Source organism: Neopelma chrysocephalum, unplaced genomic scaffold (genome assembly GCF_003984885.1).
Source record: "Neopelma chrysocephalum unplaced genomic scaffold, ASM398488v2 Primary Assembly neopelma1_88, whole genome shotgun sequence".
Taxonomy (NCBI): Eukaryota; Metazoa; Chordata; class Aves; order Passeriformes; family Pipridae; genus Neopelma; species Neopelma chrysocephalum.
This window is the reverse complement of record NW_020897750.1, coordinates 3,295,089-3,313,695: the sequence shown is the minus strand read 5'-3', so window position 1 is coordinate 3,313,695 and position 18,607 is coordinate 3,295,089. Positions and strand designations below refer to the sequence as shown.

At 37.4% G+C, this 18,607-nt stretch overlaps 1 protein-coding gene across 3 annotated transcripts in view; it reads right to left on the bottom strand.

Annotated features, from left to right (window-relative positions):
- Positions 1-839: 839 nt before the first annotated feature.
- ANAPC10 (anaphase promoting complex subunit 10) overlaps positions 840-18,607 on the bottom strand; it is a 35,903-nt gene continuing 18,135 nt past the window's right edge. For all 3 annotated transcript variants that reach the window (XM_027692775.1, XM_027692776.1, XM_027692777.1), the window contains exons 5-6: positions 993-1,227; positions 840-962 (exon numbers count right to left, since the gene is read on the bottom strand). In XM_027692775.1, coding sequence (XP_027548576.1) covers positions 997-1,227 — 231 coding nt within the window. In that variant the 3' untranslated portion in view covers positions 840-962; positions 993-996. The remainder of the gene's footprint in view (positions 963-992; positions 1,228-18,607) is intronic.

The window sequence follows — 18,607 nt, the reverse complement described above, 5'->3', positions numbered from 1 at the left end:
GGTGTTATACACTTGAGTTCTCAATATTTTAGAGGTTCATTAGGCCTTCAAATTCATTCCTACATTATTGTAGGATGTCAGAGCATTCTTAACTCTCCTCCTGTTTTGAACAGGTATCATGTTTAGATGACCTATTCTCATATCTCATCATGGTTAGGCTTTGCGAACGAAGATTTAGGAAGGGCTCTACCCACATTTGTATATACTATACTGAATAATTTGGAAAGGTTTGGTTTTCTTCATGTCATTGTCATCTTCACTGTGTTACCAGTCACTGGAACAGGCTCCCCAGGGAAGTGGTCATGGCACTGAGCCTGTCACAGTTCAAGGAGCATCTGGACAATGCTCTTTGGTCATACGGTTTAGTTTTAGAAGGGAAGAAGCAGGGAGTTAGACTCAATGATCCTTATCAGTCCCTTCCAACTTGAGATATTCTATGATTCTATGATCTATTTTGCACTTACAAAGAAAGCTAAATCCATCCAGACAGCCATTAAACAGAAGCAATCCCATACAGAAAAGGGTGCAACATATTAGCATAAACAATGATGAGAAAACACTACTGTCAATGTCTTTAAACCATGTCTGTTCAAGAAGAATGCTCTTTAAAATGAGCACCTTTTAGGTAAAGGAACAAACAGGAACACTAGAGAACAAACTATTTCCAGGCATGATCATTAGGGGAAGAAATCACCCTCCAAAAATACCTGTATTAAATCAGTTACTGATTCACAGTCAAATATGTTCTTTTAAAAGTGTCTGGGGTTTTTTTCCTCTCAGATAGTACAAGAGCACTCAGACTGCAAGGACAAGTTATGCAAAATCACAGACTACAATATATTGTAACACAGTATTATCTTTATTTCAAAATCGTACAAAGTGTAAACATAAAAGAGATAATTACACTGAAGTAAACCCTGCTCTTTAAGTATCTGAATACTTTAGCAACGATACCATCATCAGAAGAATGCCTTTATTACTTCTCAGTAGGAAACTTTATCTTATGGAGCGATACATCATGAAATCAATTGTTGTACATCGAGGGAATTTACCAATGGAGCTCTCTTCCACCGGGGTGTACACTTTGATTTGTCTCATGTGAGTGTCCCTCCCATTCTGGTGATTAGCTAGAACAGCAATCTGAATCATGAACGTGCGAATTGGCTTCTTGTGAGTGTCTGTCAGAGGAACGTGAATCCAGCCGCTCGGTTCCACTAGTTCAAGTTGCTGCCAAAAACAAGACAGAAAAGCAAAACATTCAGAACCAGTTAACATACTTACTATAAATGATCACATCTTAAACCCGTTTCATAAAGCAGAGTCTTGCAAATCAGATTTTAGTTGCTTTTTCAAGTTAATTTGAAATAGTACAGTTGAAAACTCATAGCTAATTTACTGCTCATGTAATTGGATACAAATTAATCTGGTTGACTGCAGTTGTGGTTGCTTTTGCCTTTCAGAATCTACTCTTCATTTTGTGCCCTAATCTTAAAACAAAAATCAATATAAAAAAATACAGACTTCAGAATAAATTCAAGAAAGTCAAAGCAAGGATCCTGTTACTGAAGCACATTGCCCAAAGATGACAGAAAACATGCATCCTAATTTGTTTTATCTAGGCATTCTGGACTAAAATATGCTAGAATGACTTATGTAGGAAACTAAATGCACACAAAGGCTGGGTTTTCAGAAATTCCTTAGATTATTAGGAGGACTGAAGAGGAGGAAAAGGAAGGTGACAGAGGAAAAAATACAAGATACCTCATAAACTTCATGCCACCCATGTGTCAAGACAGATGCCTGGTCAATTAATACTTGCTGCACAGCCAAATGGACAAATCACATTCTAATCACATTTTGACTTGGCTTTTATGCAACATACCCAGTCTGATATGATTATTTTTTCTTTTTTAATTTTAATCCTACACAAACCAATGAAAAAGCAAGCAAAGAATAGCATTTTGTTAACTCTAAACCACATCACTGGCACGTCAGATTGCTGAAATCAAGCTGGATGCTATGCAGAAGCGTGGTAAAAGCTTTTGTTTAAAACTAGTTGCCCAACTTCAAAGCACAGTTCAAAACACATATGGGAAGAGCACACAAGGAAGCGGAAGTCTTGGGGGGGAAGAAAAACAAGACACAAAACAATTGTCCACAAGCAAGTGGATTTCACACAGCTAAGCAAATAAGACTGCTGTTCTTAGCAGCAGAGTTCCTCTAAGGAAGATGTATGTGCTTTGAGCAGCTCAAAATTCCCATCTTTCTCCTGCAAATACTGCATGACACACATCCTGTTAAATGCCTTGTTTATGCTGAAGCTTTCAAAAGAGCTACTGGTTCAGAGGCAGTAAACACCTTGAGAATGACCCAAGAAACCAGTAAAAAAAAAACCCTGATGACTACTTTAAGCTTAAAGAAACAAATGAAAAAAATCTCTCACACCTCCACCTTAAAAAAAAGAAAGGAAAAAACCCACCAGAAAACAAAAAACCGCAACCCAAACCTCTCCATTGCTGCAGACTCTCCAACAAATAATTTCCAAAGTATTAAATTCACTAAGCCTTAGTAGCAAATCATTTCCCTCCGGGAGCTAGACACTTCCACAAACACACAGTCACTTATTTGTTGTAACCTGTCCCTTTCAAAAAATCTACAAAACCATTTTTTTTTTTTTTGCATAGGAAACTTCAGGTAACGGCTGACTCTACAAAGTGATAAAATAATGATGTACTGTTGAAGCAGCTTTACAAAGGGCAGATTTATCATGGTGAGGTAGCAGTAAACAGCCTGAGCAAGTATGCTTTCCATCTCCACAGCAAACAGGAAGGATGAGGATCCTACTAATATTTTATTCAACTAGTACTAAGGTTAAGTGTCTGACTTAGAAGAGAATGAAAAGGTTATTGCTAATTAAACTTGCATTTTTATATTATTCTCAGAGTTTAAAAATTTTGACTGCTAATTCAAAGTGGAAAAGTTGAGTTCCAGAGCTATGATCTTGGGATTTTTATGCTTGGATCAGTATGAAATAGATTTTTAATACAGTATAAAAAAGTGAAACTTTCTATAGGTTGACAACATTGGTTTCAGACAGATCCAATATAATCTGGGTTTTCATGGCCTATTGGGAAAGAAATTGCAAAAGTGAAATAATGATTCCCCCACTCCAGAACCAAGACAACTACCAAGGGATTGGCAAAATTAGGCTATTTATACAAAATTAAATTGAATCCTTAATAAATTCACAGAGAAAAATCACATCTTTTATTTTAAAAGAATTATTAGGCTCGGAAAGGGAAGCATTGGAAAGTTAAAAGTTGCAAAGGTAATTTCACTAATGTAAAAATATGCTTGTATCTTATTACATAAATTTTTTATTACATGTTTATCAATGCTTTATTTCATCCCCAATCAAGGGAGGGGGTTATATGCTCTATTTATAGTGTGTTATTTTCCAGTTCTGCTACAAAGGCAACCAATTTCTTTCTGAGCCTGTCTACAGAGATGGGTCAAGTAATTTCTTCACCTGCAAAACTGGCAACGGAGGCATCAGGTTAATTAGATTAAAAGGTTCTCTGGCTCCAGACTGAGCTGGTTTTTTACTGTCCTCAGTAAAAGACAGGATTTTACAGGAGGTTTAGCTTCCACTGAGTTCACTTGCAGTTCTAAGTGTCTGCATTTCCACAAACTGACATGAGTTCTCAAACCAGCCACTAGAACACACAGTATGAGCAGTAACCTAGGAACAGTTATTTGAGTGCATCATGTAGAAACACCACAACTAAGCACAGATGGCACACAATTCATCAAGCAGCATTTAATTGTCTTAGCCACAAAGCCTTTTTTTCCCCCCTCCAAAATCTTGACTTCACTTACTCCACATTTTTCAACTTCTGTAACAGATGAATATACATACTTTACTGTACAAATCCTGGACTCATCCTCAGAATAAGCCCCTTTACCCAGTCAAATAGCTGCCTGTTGGACAAAGCATGTGACACTTGTGAGGAAGTTGGAGGTTGCACTACAATGTAGTAAATGCAAGAGGTCAGAGTTAGACTTATATGTTTGAAAAAATGAGCTCTTGATTTCTGCCCTCTGAGTAACATTCCTGCCCTGTGACATTTGAGTATTTTTTTAAGTTGATGCCCATATAGTTTGTTAAAACCTTGATACCCACTCAACATTTAAACTGAAGCTTAAATGCAACAAAACCTAGCTACTGTTATCTTGAATATCCAGTAGAAAAGGAAGTAATATTTTGCCAGTATGATACACACATTTTCTGTGACCAAAAGAATGGTATAAACCACACACACACACAGGGTCCTAAATTCTTCTCCTCTGCATCTGTCATGCTCTTCCAGATGAATGAGACAGTTTCTTTTCCAGAGGGCCCAGGTCCACCACCAGGGAAAAGGAACAGGACATGGGAATAGGCAGTGGTGATACAAGACACAATGCTGCCCACTCTCAGTTCAGTGTCAGCACCCAGATCCAGCTGTTACAATTCCTAGCAGAAGTGGGATGAAATACGCAGTTCTACCCTGCCTGGAGCATTCCCAGTGTGAACAAAATCTAAAGGAAGCTTACTGTGAAGTTTTAAGAAATTCCTATTAAGCCCAAGCAAATGGCAATCTTTCAAAGCCTTGTAAACCGGTCTGGAAATTTGGGTGGATTTTTACAGGGAGGCAAAAGGCACATCCTCAACACAAAGGCTGAACTATTGCCAAATTTCAAATCCTTGCTTCAGAGCTTGGGGGCACTGGAGCATCAAAGAAGGACACCAGAATATTCTCACACAAGCAAAATAGCATACTTTTCACTGGCCTTATTCTTGGAACAGAATTGCTTTGGCTGAAACTTTCCAAAAGTTCAGCCCAAAGCAGATATCTGGCATGGAAAAATCTGTTTGAACTGCAGTTTGGCAAAAGTTAGAAAGTAACTAAGAGTTAAGCCTTGAAATGTAAAGGGTCACACAACCTTAAGTACAGGTGGCACTAGCAGCTCTACCTATAGTAAATACTATACCTGAAATCCATTTCAGTGGACTTTGCTGTCAAGCTTGTTGTTTTAAAGTATAATATGTATATAAATGTACACACACACACGTTTCACCCCAGCTCTACAGCATCAGTCCACTATGAGCAAATATCAGATTAAGTTTCCTCCAATATTTTTTCCTTCTTGGTAGGTCATTTAAGTAATTAGGAATCAGTCACAATTAACTCTCTTCCAGGAAAAGTTGTAAAAATCAGCTATATTACTAATTACCTGAGTGAAATTAAAAATTGGAAGTTTCTTTCTGTTATGTGTTTCACCAGAAAAGTTTTTCTTTAAAAAAGGGAAACAAAGGAATGAATCAATGCAAGTTCAGTATTAGTAACTCAGAACAGTTCCTGCAGGCTCTAGACTAATCTTACATACAATGTACAAAAAGCCCAGGGTTTGTGGGTTTCTTTAATTTGCTTCTAATACTATAAATTTTGTGACAATTGGTAAACAAGAAGAGCATGAAAGTCAAAATAAAAGAACAAAGGGATAAAAATTGAAATGGAAAAATCACTCACTTGTCCTCTGCTGCTGTTATACTCTAGCTCTTCTCCTGCTTGCTCTCCGTTGGTTTCTTATTTTTCCTGTCCTCTGCATGCTACAGTTTTACCTATGGATATATACTCCCAACTCCACCAATCCTTGTTATTTTGAAAGCTGAAGAAAAATTGATGTCCTCAATGGAAATCTCCTCCCCAGCCTGAATACAAGAGATTTTAAGAGGAAGGTTCTTCTGCAATTGCTGGCCTCTTTATAGGGTAGCAAGTTATTTATCCAAAGAACGCTTTTTTTATTGTACTTAATCCTACTTAAATTGAATACTGACCTTTTCTCGATACACAGTGATATTCTGCTTAAATTCTGTCATGTCTTCAAAATGGCACATAACTCTAAATGCTACTTCTACTAGGCTTATAAACACAACCCCAAGTTTTTTGCTATATTTACAGCAGGCTAACATTCTTGAAATAATGAATGATTTTTGCTGCCCTGTGAAGACATCTTTTGTGAAGATACAGAAAGGAAAAAAAAAACCACTGTAAGTAGTTTCATTTCCAGAGTAATTACAAACACATCCCAGATGTATGCTAGACAGGGCTCCCAGATTTCAGGAGAATATATATATATATATACATACACATATATATGAGGAGAAAGCTGCCTGCTTGTTTCCTCTGGGGAAAAAAAAAAATCCTTTTCTGCACACACATACTGACAGAAAGCTGAGAACTATTACTGCCATCACAGCTTCAGCATGATACATGATTCTGAGATGTTGGTACCTTATCAAATTTCCATTTTATCATCTGTTCTTCTAGAGTCAAACGGCTATGAAACCAAACAGCATTTGATTTTACTCCTTCTATTTTTTTCATAAAACTGTTCAAGCTGCTTTTTGTTTTAGTGATTTAGCAAACTTTGAAATGAAATGTAGTGGCTAGACTCTTCTTCACACATATAATTTTGCCTTTCTATGAGCTTAACTAGTTCTTACTATACAGTTACATAAAAAAACTAAGCTTCTCAAAGCAGGTGTTCTCAATAAATATTGTATTCTTCCAAGCAGATTATAAAACTAAGTTCCAGGCAAAATAAATTCTATGTTCAGAAATGAAGTATTTATCAATACACAAACTTTCCCATGTTGGGAAAGGCTTTTCCCTGTTTAGCCATTGTTTTTTTACAGCTATCCAAATATGTTCTCACAACAACTGGCAAGGAGAAAGTAGGCTGGCTCGACTTCCAAAATTCTCTTTCCATAACTGCCATGCCCTACCGTGCAGTTACCAGGATTCAGAATCAGTAGGCCCCTGCATAATTCCAAGTATTGGAACTGTCAACACACGAAGTAGCAGAGCTTGGGCTTCAGCCATCACTTCACTTAGGAAGGAAGAGAACCAGTTAATAGCAGTGATGCACCAGTTCCAGCAATAAAAATGAAGCACGTCCAAAAGCAACTTCACAAGTTCCAAGTGAGCCAAAGGAGGGACACCACATTAGCAGCTTAACAAGGAACACAGAAACACGCTCAAAGGACCCACTGTGAAAAGCACACTCCTCCGCTCTAACGAAGCAACGACCACCTAAGGAGGTGGCTCTGTGGTCTTAATCAGCCACCTCCTTAAACGGTCAAGAAATCCAACTTCAGTCCATTAGGCGAGAGAAGTTTTCCATTCTTTCAAACAGCAGTTCCTGAAGAGTCTAGAGGAGCACAGTCCATCCCTCAGGAAGATTCAGCTATGGATTCAGGCAGATAAGAGACTAGTAGCCGAATAAGCGCTATCAGAGAGTGAAACCTGCAAACACTAAAAATTCCTGTCATATATAAACTCTTTGTTCAAATAAGCTGAAAGAAATAACTTTTGGTAAGACAGAAAAGGTTGAAAAACAGAAAGGTCAAAAAGATCCTTGCAAAAAGTTTTACAGAACCTCCTTCTTCAGACTGTTCTGCTCCAGATTAAACCAGTAAAAATTAATCAATGCTCAAGTGTTAGAAAGTTGTATCCAATTAAAATAAAGACACCTAAACGCCCAAGCCAAGCTAGAAAGAAAATCTAGAAAAGGAAGAACAGTAAAGCTAGAAAAACAAATCCTCAGTGGGTCAAGGATTAGCATCTACAATGCTCAAATACAGATTCTTATAGTGCCTTTCCAAATTTTATGTTTGGATTACATAAGCAGCACACCACATGTTGGACGATGTCAGTGGGTTCATAGAGTACAGAAACAGGCATGTTTCTGAAGTAAGCAGATGATGCCAATTGAGCTATGTATGATACAACCTAAACTTCATTTGGCAGAAGTGATTCACCAGCCAGCTCATGAAATGGTTTCATTGACTAGTCTATTTTAATATTCTTCAGAATTTGATATTCCTTAGGTGTCCTGATTAGAATTTCCCCATACAGTAAAAAAGCAAGGAACAATTTTATTTGATTCTGCTGACAAAACATTGCAATCTCTTCCCAGACGTACATATCTGATTCAGACAGAATTCCAATACTATAATAGGAGTAAAGTTAGGAAGAACACAGCATTGAAATTTAATCCACAAGATGTTAACAGGGAAAGTCAGATTTTGCATTATTATTGTTCTCATAGTTTGTCTTTGAAATCTCCTGAAGATGAGGAACACATAGGAGGACAAAACTGAGTCTTAGACATGAGTACCAGATGAGCAAGTATGCACATAAGCCCATTGTCAAACGCAGAAAATAGGGTCCAATGGCACATGCTGTAGACTACCAGTTTTATGACATGGATTCACAGGTAAAACAGCTGTTTCAAAAGTATCAAGAGATGAAGACTCCTAAGTACTGCTGACTGCAAAAGGGTCAAGGCTGTGCTGAACTGCCCACATAAAAAACTGATGAAGTCCCGTTGGTGGAAGTCCCACATGTTGATACAGGGTTGGTCTGGGCATGTGTGGAGGGGCCCCTGTCCGTGGTACTTAAGCACCACCACCCTGCCCATCACTCTCCCACCTCTGCAGCTGCTCACAGCATTTGCACAATCAGGTATGTGTGGCCTCAGAGAAAGAAACAGCCTGCCAAATGCTCAGCTACTCTGAACGTGTCAGCCACAACTGTCTTGCTCAATTTTAATTTCAGAAAATATTATCTGCTTAGTTCTGGGTGACAGAAAAAAACAAACAAGCAAAGGGGAAAAAAAGACAACGGTCTTTGAATACTTCATTCTCTAGAATGTGGTTGAAAACAACTCTTCATTCTAGAAAATTTACCTGCAGAAACCACCGTGAATTTGTCACAGGTTGTTTGCTAGGAAAGTCTCTCTGGAAAGAATGGAACTCTGTTTTCAGTGGTTCTCAGTTTTTGTTGTGCCATATACACTTTTTTCAAAGAATGTTCTGTGAGGGACAATGCATAGGCAGCTCAACATTCTATCCAAAAACATATGTCTCAAGATGTATATATTGTTTCAGAGATGGACAAAAATGTTAAACAGTCTTGGACAGTTTGCATTCCAGTCCCACATCTTTAAAATTCTATTGTTAAGTGAGGTCACTTGAACTTTCACATAATAGTTTATGCTGAACACATCCATAAATTAAAACTCATTAGAGAAGAATTGCCATCCTGTGTATGTCTTAAGTGGCAACCATCCTATCCACTGGAACTTAAGAAAAAAATATAAAAACCTTCACCCTTCCCTTTGAAAAGCAGAGTGATCAAATACAGAATGACAATACAGAAACTCTAGAATGGAGTTTCACATGTGCAAGTACGGCAATAAGACCTAAAACTCCAAAGCAAACGTTCTACCCACAGCAGAAGTCATCTAAGTTCAGTCTGGTTTCAGCTAAAACAGATTCCATCTTAACATCTGAACCTGTTGCTCCAGAAGGAATACTGTCTCCAACTCTTATGAAATCAGTCATAACAGCTGTGAAATTTTGGATCTCTGATTTAAAGAAAAATGGGTTTCATAATTCATTTAGGGATCAGTCAAGAGTGAAGGAAGGGAAGGCAAATCTACCCTCAGTGCATTAGCATTCTCCTGTGGGGACCCACATCTCCTTACCCAGCTGTCACAATCCATGGGAATGCCATACTTTTGCAAGTGCACCGCTTGGCAAACCTTGAGAAGCCTCCTGGTATCAGGGGAAATCCTTCAGACCTACAGGGATTTGGCTCCAATGTGAATCTCTGTTACTTCCCTTGGGCTTGGCAGACAGCACGCTGAAGATGAAAAAGCTACAAAAAAATTCTTGAGCTCATGCTCTGGAGTGGTGGCCTGGCTGACAGTATCAAAAAGTAGGTAACACAGCCCAAAACAAACTTTCTGCTTCAGTTTGCCTATTTCTGGTACCTAAGTTGTTTAAGTTGCAGACATACTGGAACAGACTGCATCTGGGCAGTCTGGCCTTAAAAATGAATGGTAGAAAATCTATGGTTTGCTGCAAGTCTTTAAACTTTTCAAAACTGCAGCATTCTGAAAGAAGAATGAGGGATTTTTTTTTATTTTTTTTTTTAAACCATGGTACTATAGAACTCAAATTATCAGTAGCTTGGAGTATTATAAATGCAGATGTGAAAAAGAAACAGTACATTTAAAAAAAAATAACAAACAAACAAACCAACCCCCAAAACACCCCCCTCAATTACTATAAAATATGTAGCACATTGTGCATTTAGAAAGAAGTGCACGTCTCATTTAGTGAAAAAAAATGTTTTATACCTTTTGGGAAGCATTTCAAATCATAAAAGTTTATCTCACTGCAATGTTTTTTCATTTTATGGACAAGTAACTAAGGAGGGGGTCCCATGTACATAAGGTATCTGTGTAAGTATAATACTAACAGATTTACTAACTGGGAAGTAGGAATCTGGCAGATGATGATCAACTGATACAAGTCATTTTTGGAATGCTGTGTGATGATACAGAATAGAACCAGAAGATTCTCTAACAATTATATGTTTAAAGGGTCAACTGCTGTTAAAATGGAGCAAATGATGGCATAAACATGGCAACAGTGATTCAAGGAACTTGTTCTTTGGAAAACCCTCAGTAACTTTTACCTCATCAGAAGACAGGAAAAAAACAACTGTCAAACACAACAAAACAAAAGCACTACACCTTCCCACATTCATTCCAACAAATGGCACCCTCTGCATTCAAATCTTTTAGTCATAACTAAACATATATAAAATAGTGACAGACCTATCAAAAAAACCCATTTGATTAAGTATGAGAACTAAGGTGTTCATAAAAGGAAAGAAGTAATTTTAAAAATTTTGTGTCCTAAGATGACACATTACTGGCCTTTTTATTTAAATTTTCATCTTAGTCACAAATTTGAGTTCTCCCCCTCCAAGCACTGAAAAGCCCTAAGATTTCCCTGTATTAAGATGTTAAAACCTTAGTCCCTTTTCAAAGCAGCACCCATCCAAAATAAAGACATAACCTCCTACAATTTCCAGGTGATTTAGGCAGCTCTCGGGGAAGAGAGTAGCACTTCAACCATCTACTGAAGAGAGGTAGGGGAAACCAGTAGTGAAGGAGCAGACAGCCATACACAGAGAACAGAAACCAGAGTGAACAACCTACAGCTTGTTGTAGCTACAGCTACAAGACACAGTTCAACCATTGAACATGCTCCAGTGAAGAAGTGTGAAAATAAATTTAAAAAGAACCCAAAACATTCTGAAGTTCAGGTGAATTTGCATTACAAATGGAACTGCTGACTGGAGAACAGGACAAGATGTCAACATTGGCAGCTGCCTTTTATGGAAGATAACAGAGCAGATTGGACTCAATGATCTTAGAGGTCTTTTCCAATCTAAATGATTCTGAGTCTTAACATCACAGAATTCTCCAAGGAAGGACAGAATAAACAGAACTTCCTGTAAGCAGAGAGACGTGTTTTAAAAGAAAATCCTACAAGTTACTTGTTAGGCAATGGCCTTACACAAGAGGACCTTAAGGCAAATGGAACGAAGACATTAGAAACCAGAACAGAGTAAAACACAAAGGAAAAGGTGCTATCTTTTTTTTTTTTTCAAACTAGAACTGGTGTGCCCAAACTGAAACAATACAAACAATACAAATGGATTACGCATTGCACAAATTGATTGCAAATGGAAGTTAAATGACTGAAAACATTTCTGGGAAATAACTAATCTTACAAAGGGGAAGAAGTTTGCAAATTGGATGAAAACTGTACTGCCAGTGTCTCCAGTTCCCATTTCTTCTAATCTATGTAACAAAATTATATTGTGTTTGTGTGAAAGTGAAAAAAAAAAAAAAGGGTCATAATTTACCTTCAAAATTGTTTAGCCATATCCAGGAAATATGTCTAGACATCGCTACAGTTAAATTATACAAAGAAAGTATTTGAAAAAAAAATGCAATGAATATTAAAGATCTAAGTGTCAGAAGACTAGCCACACTGAGTAAATCCACTATCACATCATCTCAAATAACATAGTGGCAATAACCTAGTGACTACATTTCACACCATGCACTTTGCATCCCAGAGAATGCAGAAAATTAATAGGAGAAATGAAAGCATATAAGAAAACAGGAATATCATGATATTTTAAAAAATAGTCAGTAGTTGTAGTAGCAGCCAGCTGCTAGCTCTCAAGCACTCTTTATAGGTTGAGGGGAAGAAAGTACATCTAAACCAAAAGAAAAACATTCCCCTCACTGAAAGGGGCTATTATTACATATTGAAGAGAACTAGATTTTTGATCTTCTAACCAGAGAACAGGCCCACAAAGCTGCATGGCTCTAACATTTTATCTGTTACACAAAATTGTATTTCCCGAGTGACTTCAATTTTTAGAAGAAGACTGTAACAAATCATACCTGAATGCTACCAAATAATAAAAAAAAAAATCTTACTCATTCTTTACCAGCCAGAGGACAAGCTGTTGTTAACTTGGGTTAAGTGAAAGCATTTCTCCTGCTTTCACAGGAATGACTTGTTTCTGAGAATTACAGGCGGTTGCCTCTCCTAAAATCAAGGAATTTAAAGACACTAAACCTATGTAAATAATCCCCAAATCCTGCAGAAGTACAGTATGCAAACAAGTAAAACATTTGTGTCTGGACAAGGACTCTGGATACTCAGTAAAGGCGAGTGGGGCAAAACCTGATAAACTGCAAAATTGCTCCAGTGCATTGTAGCATGCCAGGCTTCAATAAGCAAACGTAGAGTAACATTTCACAGGATCCAGAGCAGACCTAATGCTCAACTCAAGGAACATTTACTCATTGGAAACAAATGTAAAAGACTGTTGTGAAAACTATTTGTGCAAATTTAAAATGCAATGCAATGTCTCATCTAAGAAAGATCCCAAATTCATAAACATATCTCACTGCAGATATATTTCCACACGAAAGAACTTTAGAAGAGAAGAAATATGAGTATATCTGTCAGAGGTTCAGCTGGGTAGTTTTATAAGAGCCAGAATACACTTCCATAAATTTCCAAAGCTGGAATCAGGACTGTTGCCCGATGGAAGCATTTAATTTTACATCTAAACACAATTTTTTTTAATGTAGTGGAAAAAATGCAGCAGAGTTTTTACCTTTTGCTTGTGTTTTTCCTACAAATTGACATGTAAGCATGTCCAAAAAAATGCAAGGCTTTGTTTCACTGTTTAATGTGGAGGTCAGACTCTGGATTCTGCTTCTTTCAATTTAGATGAATTCTATTTCTTGACTTCTTTCTGGGAGCCAAAGGTTCCTTGAGTCACCATTCACTCACAGAATGTACAGTTCAAAAAGGTATTCAGATAGTGCTACACAGTGTTGGGCTAATGGCTACCTCACTGCAACAGCAATTCTGCTATAAACAGCAGTGTGGAATAGCCTTACTGCTACATTCTACAGGCTAAGAACATGAGCTCCTCAGTATAAACTGTGTGAGAATCAAAATTAAATTACACTGTAAGTTTGCTCCTGAAGCATGAGGGAGCAGAGGGAAAAAAACACAGCACAAGAACAACTTAATTGAAAACTTTCTTACCAACAGGTCTACTAAGTCCTAAATCTAGAGCTACTGTTGGATACCATCTTACTGCTTAGAAAAGTGAAGTCAGTAACAAGGTGATGGAATTGGATTACAAATATATATGTCCTGTAGATATATACAGATATGCTCCTCTGCTTAATTTATTTCTGCTATGCGAGTAAATTTTTATCTCCTCATGACACATAAATAAAGCTATAATGAAAAAGAAGAACCTAATAATTCCACAGTAGAAGTTCTTACCCCAGCAGTGCTGGACTTACCCACAGCTGATTCATGAAAACCTCTCAGTTAAATATGGTGACCAACATAATGACAACAGAGACCTATTCAGAGGGAAGCCTACTTCAAAATTTTCCTAAATCACTTCTGACATGGAATTGAAACTGTTTTTGAAACACATGATTTGATTAACCTTATCTTAGTAATGTTACTCAATAACATCATCTTCTTAAGAAGTAAGAAATTAATCTCAACATAAGAGAAACAAATTGGAATTTTCTGCATTTGCTAGTAGAAATAATCAAAAAAATCCCTCATACTCACAGTTGAATTTGACCTCTGACAGATACAGAGGGGGGGAAAATAATAATTAGAAAAGGAGTAATAAGTATTAGGGGCTAGACTCTCATGGTTCACTTGAAGACTGTGACTGAGAACAGTGTTCATAAAAAGCCTCAATAAAAACTGTATTTGTTAACATTCCTTTAACATGAGACATAAAACACTCCAGAATTCATTCTGAAATAAAATAGGACTGTTAGATAAACCTAGTTTAGGAATTGGATGAAGGCAGCTAGAGAGCACAGGCCCTCAAGCCAGACACACATGCTACGTTATTATTCTCATTCCACTCTCTCCTGTGTGTTCGTGCAGAAAATGGAAAAATCCTGGGAAAGGTTTTTCCGACTCAAACACATGATCTCAGTTATCTTATGACAGATTTAAGACAGAAAACAGCCCTCAGAAAGAAATAAATTATACTTCATATCTATAGAAACATTTCCACATACTACTTGAGATAAGGAACAGCATAACATCACATTCAATCCCTTCCCACCCCCTCAAAAAAAAACTTTGCAAAGAGTTGAATTTATACTCTGTCTGGCAGTGTTCTCATCAAAGCTACACTCAGACATATGATCCCTGAATAAAATAACATTGCAGCAATCAAGGGACCAAGACCTAACTCTAGAAAGGACTGTCATGAAAGCTCTGAAGCCAACTGAATCTCATGCTCAAGAACCCTGTGTTTGTTCTAGATATCTACCACTTGCCAGGTGGCATTTTCTTCTGATCAAGGAATTGCTTTAACTTACCATGTGAACAGAATTCCTTTCTGTAACTGCTTTCCTAATGACACCATAAATAATCTCAGCTTTCCACTACAATGCTGGGCTTCAGCAATAAGAAAAAAAAAAGGGGGGCTGATTGTAATGATAAAAGCCCCTTGTATACCTACATAAAATACATTGGTTCCTTTATTTTATCTCCATGAATTTATGGAAATTTTTGGTTGTTTCTTTTGGTGGTAACCTGGCAAAGCACGGCACATCCAATGCATTTTATGGAATTGTTTTGTGGGGGGTTTTTAAATCTTAATCAGTAGCATCACGTGATAACTTTCCCACAAGGGAATACAAACTATGAATAGTTAAATCTGACTGAGTTTGTACTGATGCAAATAAAGATATTACAACATGGAAGCCACACATATAAAAAAAATAAGTGGTGGACCGATTGGGTCCTAATTTCTTTTAAATTGGGACACCTTCTCTCTCCACCCCACTGCTAGATGTTAAAGAGTGGTTAACATAGTCACAGGATGTTTCTAGTTGCTGGTGCCTACAAGTTTAAGTGAAATAAAATAAGGTGTGTGGTGTGCCAGCTGACCAGCACCAGTTGAGATGACAGCACAAAACTTTTCATTCTGAGATACCTTAGAAAATTCCCATTCCTTTTATATCTTTTATGCTTAACCCAAATTAAATATCACCTGCTGTCTTTTCTCTTTGAAGAATTTTAATACTGTGCTAGTAGTAGCACCCAGAGGAATCAGAATCAATCTTTGATTTGACCTTTCTGCATGTCCTTAGCACTTCTCAATGTCTGAAATTATCTAGTGCTTCCTCTAGGTATTTCTCTCCGCAATTAAGTCTATGAAGGCTATCAGGTAAATCAAAGATGATTGTTTATAATTTACTGACTTTATCCTCCCAATTCTACTTCAGTGTGTGGAAAAAAATAGCTCAAAGGCCACTGCAAAGTGTCTCCCACAGGCTAGCAACCTCTCCAGAAACAGAAAAGCACGACTGAGTGAGCAACATCTTACTGTCAGCTTTGACAACAACTCTGTTTTAAATCTTTCAGTGCAAATGCTGGTGTTCAGTATTGGACTCCCATGGTGTTTTCACATATGGGATCCAAAAATCAGAGGAGATAATTTCAGATTTCTCAGGTCTGGGGAATTTCTAGACTGAGAAAAGAGAATGGTTGCAGAATGTGGTAGGGGAGAAGAAGAAGGAGACAGGTAAACAGCGCTCTATTTAACAATTTCCATGCGGTGTGCAGGGCCCTTTAATACAGAAAAACATAATTTCAAGACCTCCTTCCTAACATGTTGCTCCCTAGAGATTAAAGAATAGTCCCTTGTTCCAGACAGTTTCTTTGGTGATACTTAGCAGAGCAAAAAGGTAGGTAACTGTAAAGTCGGGTGTCTAGAGTCCTCCTGGAATACTCACCATTCCTTCTCCACATACTTCCCCAAAAGCCAATAAATAATACAGCAGGCAAAACAAAGACAACAAAAATTTTCCGTTTTCCCTAGCTCCAACCTTCGAGCCTTATGTGACCAGGAACCTCTTCAAACATCCAAGGTAAAAACTTAACTGACAATCTACACATCGATTTCTCCTTGGAACGCACACAATTAAAATTGTTACCAGAAGCTTTCCTTCAAATCTTCACAAGCAAGAAAAATTAAGAGGTGTGTGATGTTGTTACAGTAATTAATACTGTAAGGAAATTCAGAGTGCAGGCTTTCCCCTTGTCAGTTATCAGAAAAACCTAATTCTGTGCCCAAACAACCTGTTGGTTTAATTCCTTCAATGGATTGTGGCACATTTGTTCACAAGGAGTTATAAAGAAGTAATATAAACTCTTAAGTAATTTGCTGTCTACCACAGAAGACCACACCTGGGTGGGAAAGCATTATGCTTTGATCTGAAAAGGAAATTAAGATAATCTATACCTAAGAACCAGACCATTACCATATTGGTAACACTAAAAAGGAAAGACATGCACTTTTGCAATTACTTCTGTGAAGGAAAAGACACACATGTTTATAGTTCTGTGGTCATATGACATGATCTTAACCACAGCCAAGGGGGGCAGGAACCAAAAAGCCCCACAGGTGAAGTCAATCTGTAGTAATTTTTTACACAGATAACCAAAAGCAGACTTTCCATACTGGCAAGCATACACTGACATCATTTATCACTGTCAATTATAATAGTGAAAGGACTTTTGCAGTGTTTATTCAGTTGGATAAATAGATAATCATCTTGTGTATCAAGGCGAACCATGACACTTTACCTAGCCTGAACTTTACAGTCTGGTTTAGAATCATTTCCTTTTCTCTTAACTTTTATGAATTCAGCAAAAGACTTGAAACTGCAATCACCTGCCCCTGCAGTAAACAGTTTATCTACCAGGGTCTCCAACAATATGCCCAAATGCTGAGAGATTAAACACAAATGATCAAATAGACGTTGTTACGTGCTACAGTTTGCAAGTGAATAGCATTACACATTTTGTGAAATAGTTAAAATGAATTCTGATGAACTGAGGGGGGTCATCTGACTGAGCACCAGGAAGACATTCCAGATGAGCATGAACATGGAAACCCAGCAGAAGCTGCAACTCTGGATGCACTTGTACTGTTTTGAAATGTTAACTAGACACCACATGTGCATTAAAAGGGAGGGGGCAAGGGGAAAGGAAGGGAAAGGGTTAAATACTGAAGTAGGGAAGTGTATGAGTATATGAGTCTTCTGTCATGCTGTCATGTCCTCCTCCACCCATCCACCTTATTCCTCACTCCCATGTTCAGTCTTCAAGAGAATGACTAAATGAAGAGCATGAAGGTCTTTCTTGATACAGTTTTTATGTTGCCAAACCCCTGCTTGCTTCTGTTACTTCCTAAGCATTAATGATTATCTGCAAGAAGTATCTAGTGAGCCTACATTGGTAAACTGTAATTAGAGATCCCTATGAACGATGAAAAACCATTGACCAACAAATATCCCACTGCACTCTCCAAACACAGAACCTTTATTCCAACAGGAACTTCCAGTAAAAAATGATGTGTGAACAGCAGACACTGATGTTCACACAAGCATACTGCATACAACCCAGCAGGCGATTTTTCTGGGTTTTTTTGGATTATGCCCCAGAGGTGCTGGCACAATGGAATTTCAATACCATAATTGCTTATTTCTCTGCGTGCCAGCCTCTAAAATAACAGGTAAAAAGAAAAAAAAATGCACATAAACCAAACATTCTCTTTTTTAAATTACAGGAATCACAAAATAAAATGTTTTTAATTCTCTAGTTCAAACGATGTAATTTATAACCATGACACAAATAGAGAAGAAGCACAAAAGAAGGGAAAATACAGAAATAACATAACGTTCCCAAGGTTCAGTTTACAAGGACCTCACACAAAGTTTTTTTTTTTGCAACTCTTACTAGAAACAGTATTATTTGCTAAAAATGCAGTAGCTGCCAAAAGCTATGATCCATCTAAAGCAAACATGTTTAAGATGGAAATAGAGTGTTAATGCTGAAGAAAGACAGAATTGAGCATACAAGTTTTCTTTTTAAAGTGTTGAAGTAACTGCAGTGCAGAGTTAAGTTTGTTTTTCATCTTTCTGAGCAAAAATTGATTGCATTTGCAGATAAGCACCTAAATTAGAGAGAAGTACATTAAGACAATAACAGAAGTAATCAAATTTCAAACCTTCTAATTAAACCTCTTTTTCCTGCAGAAGG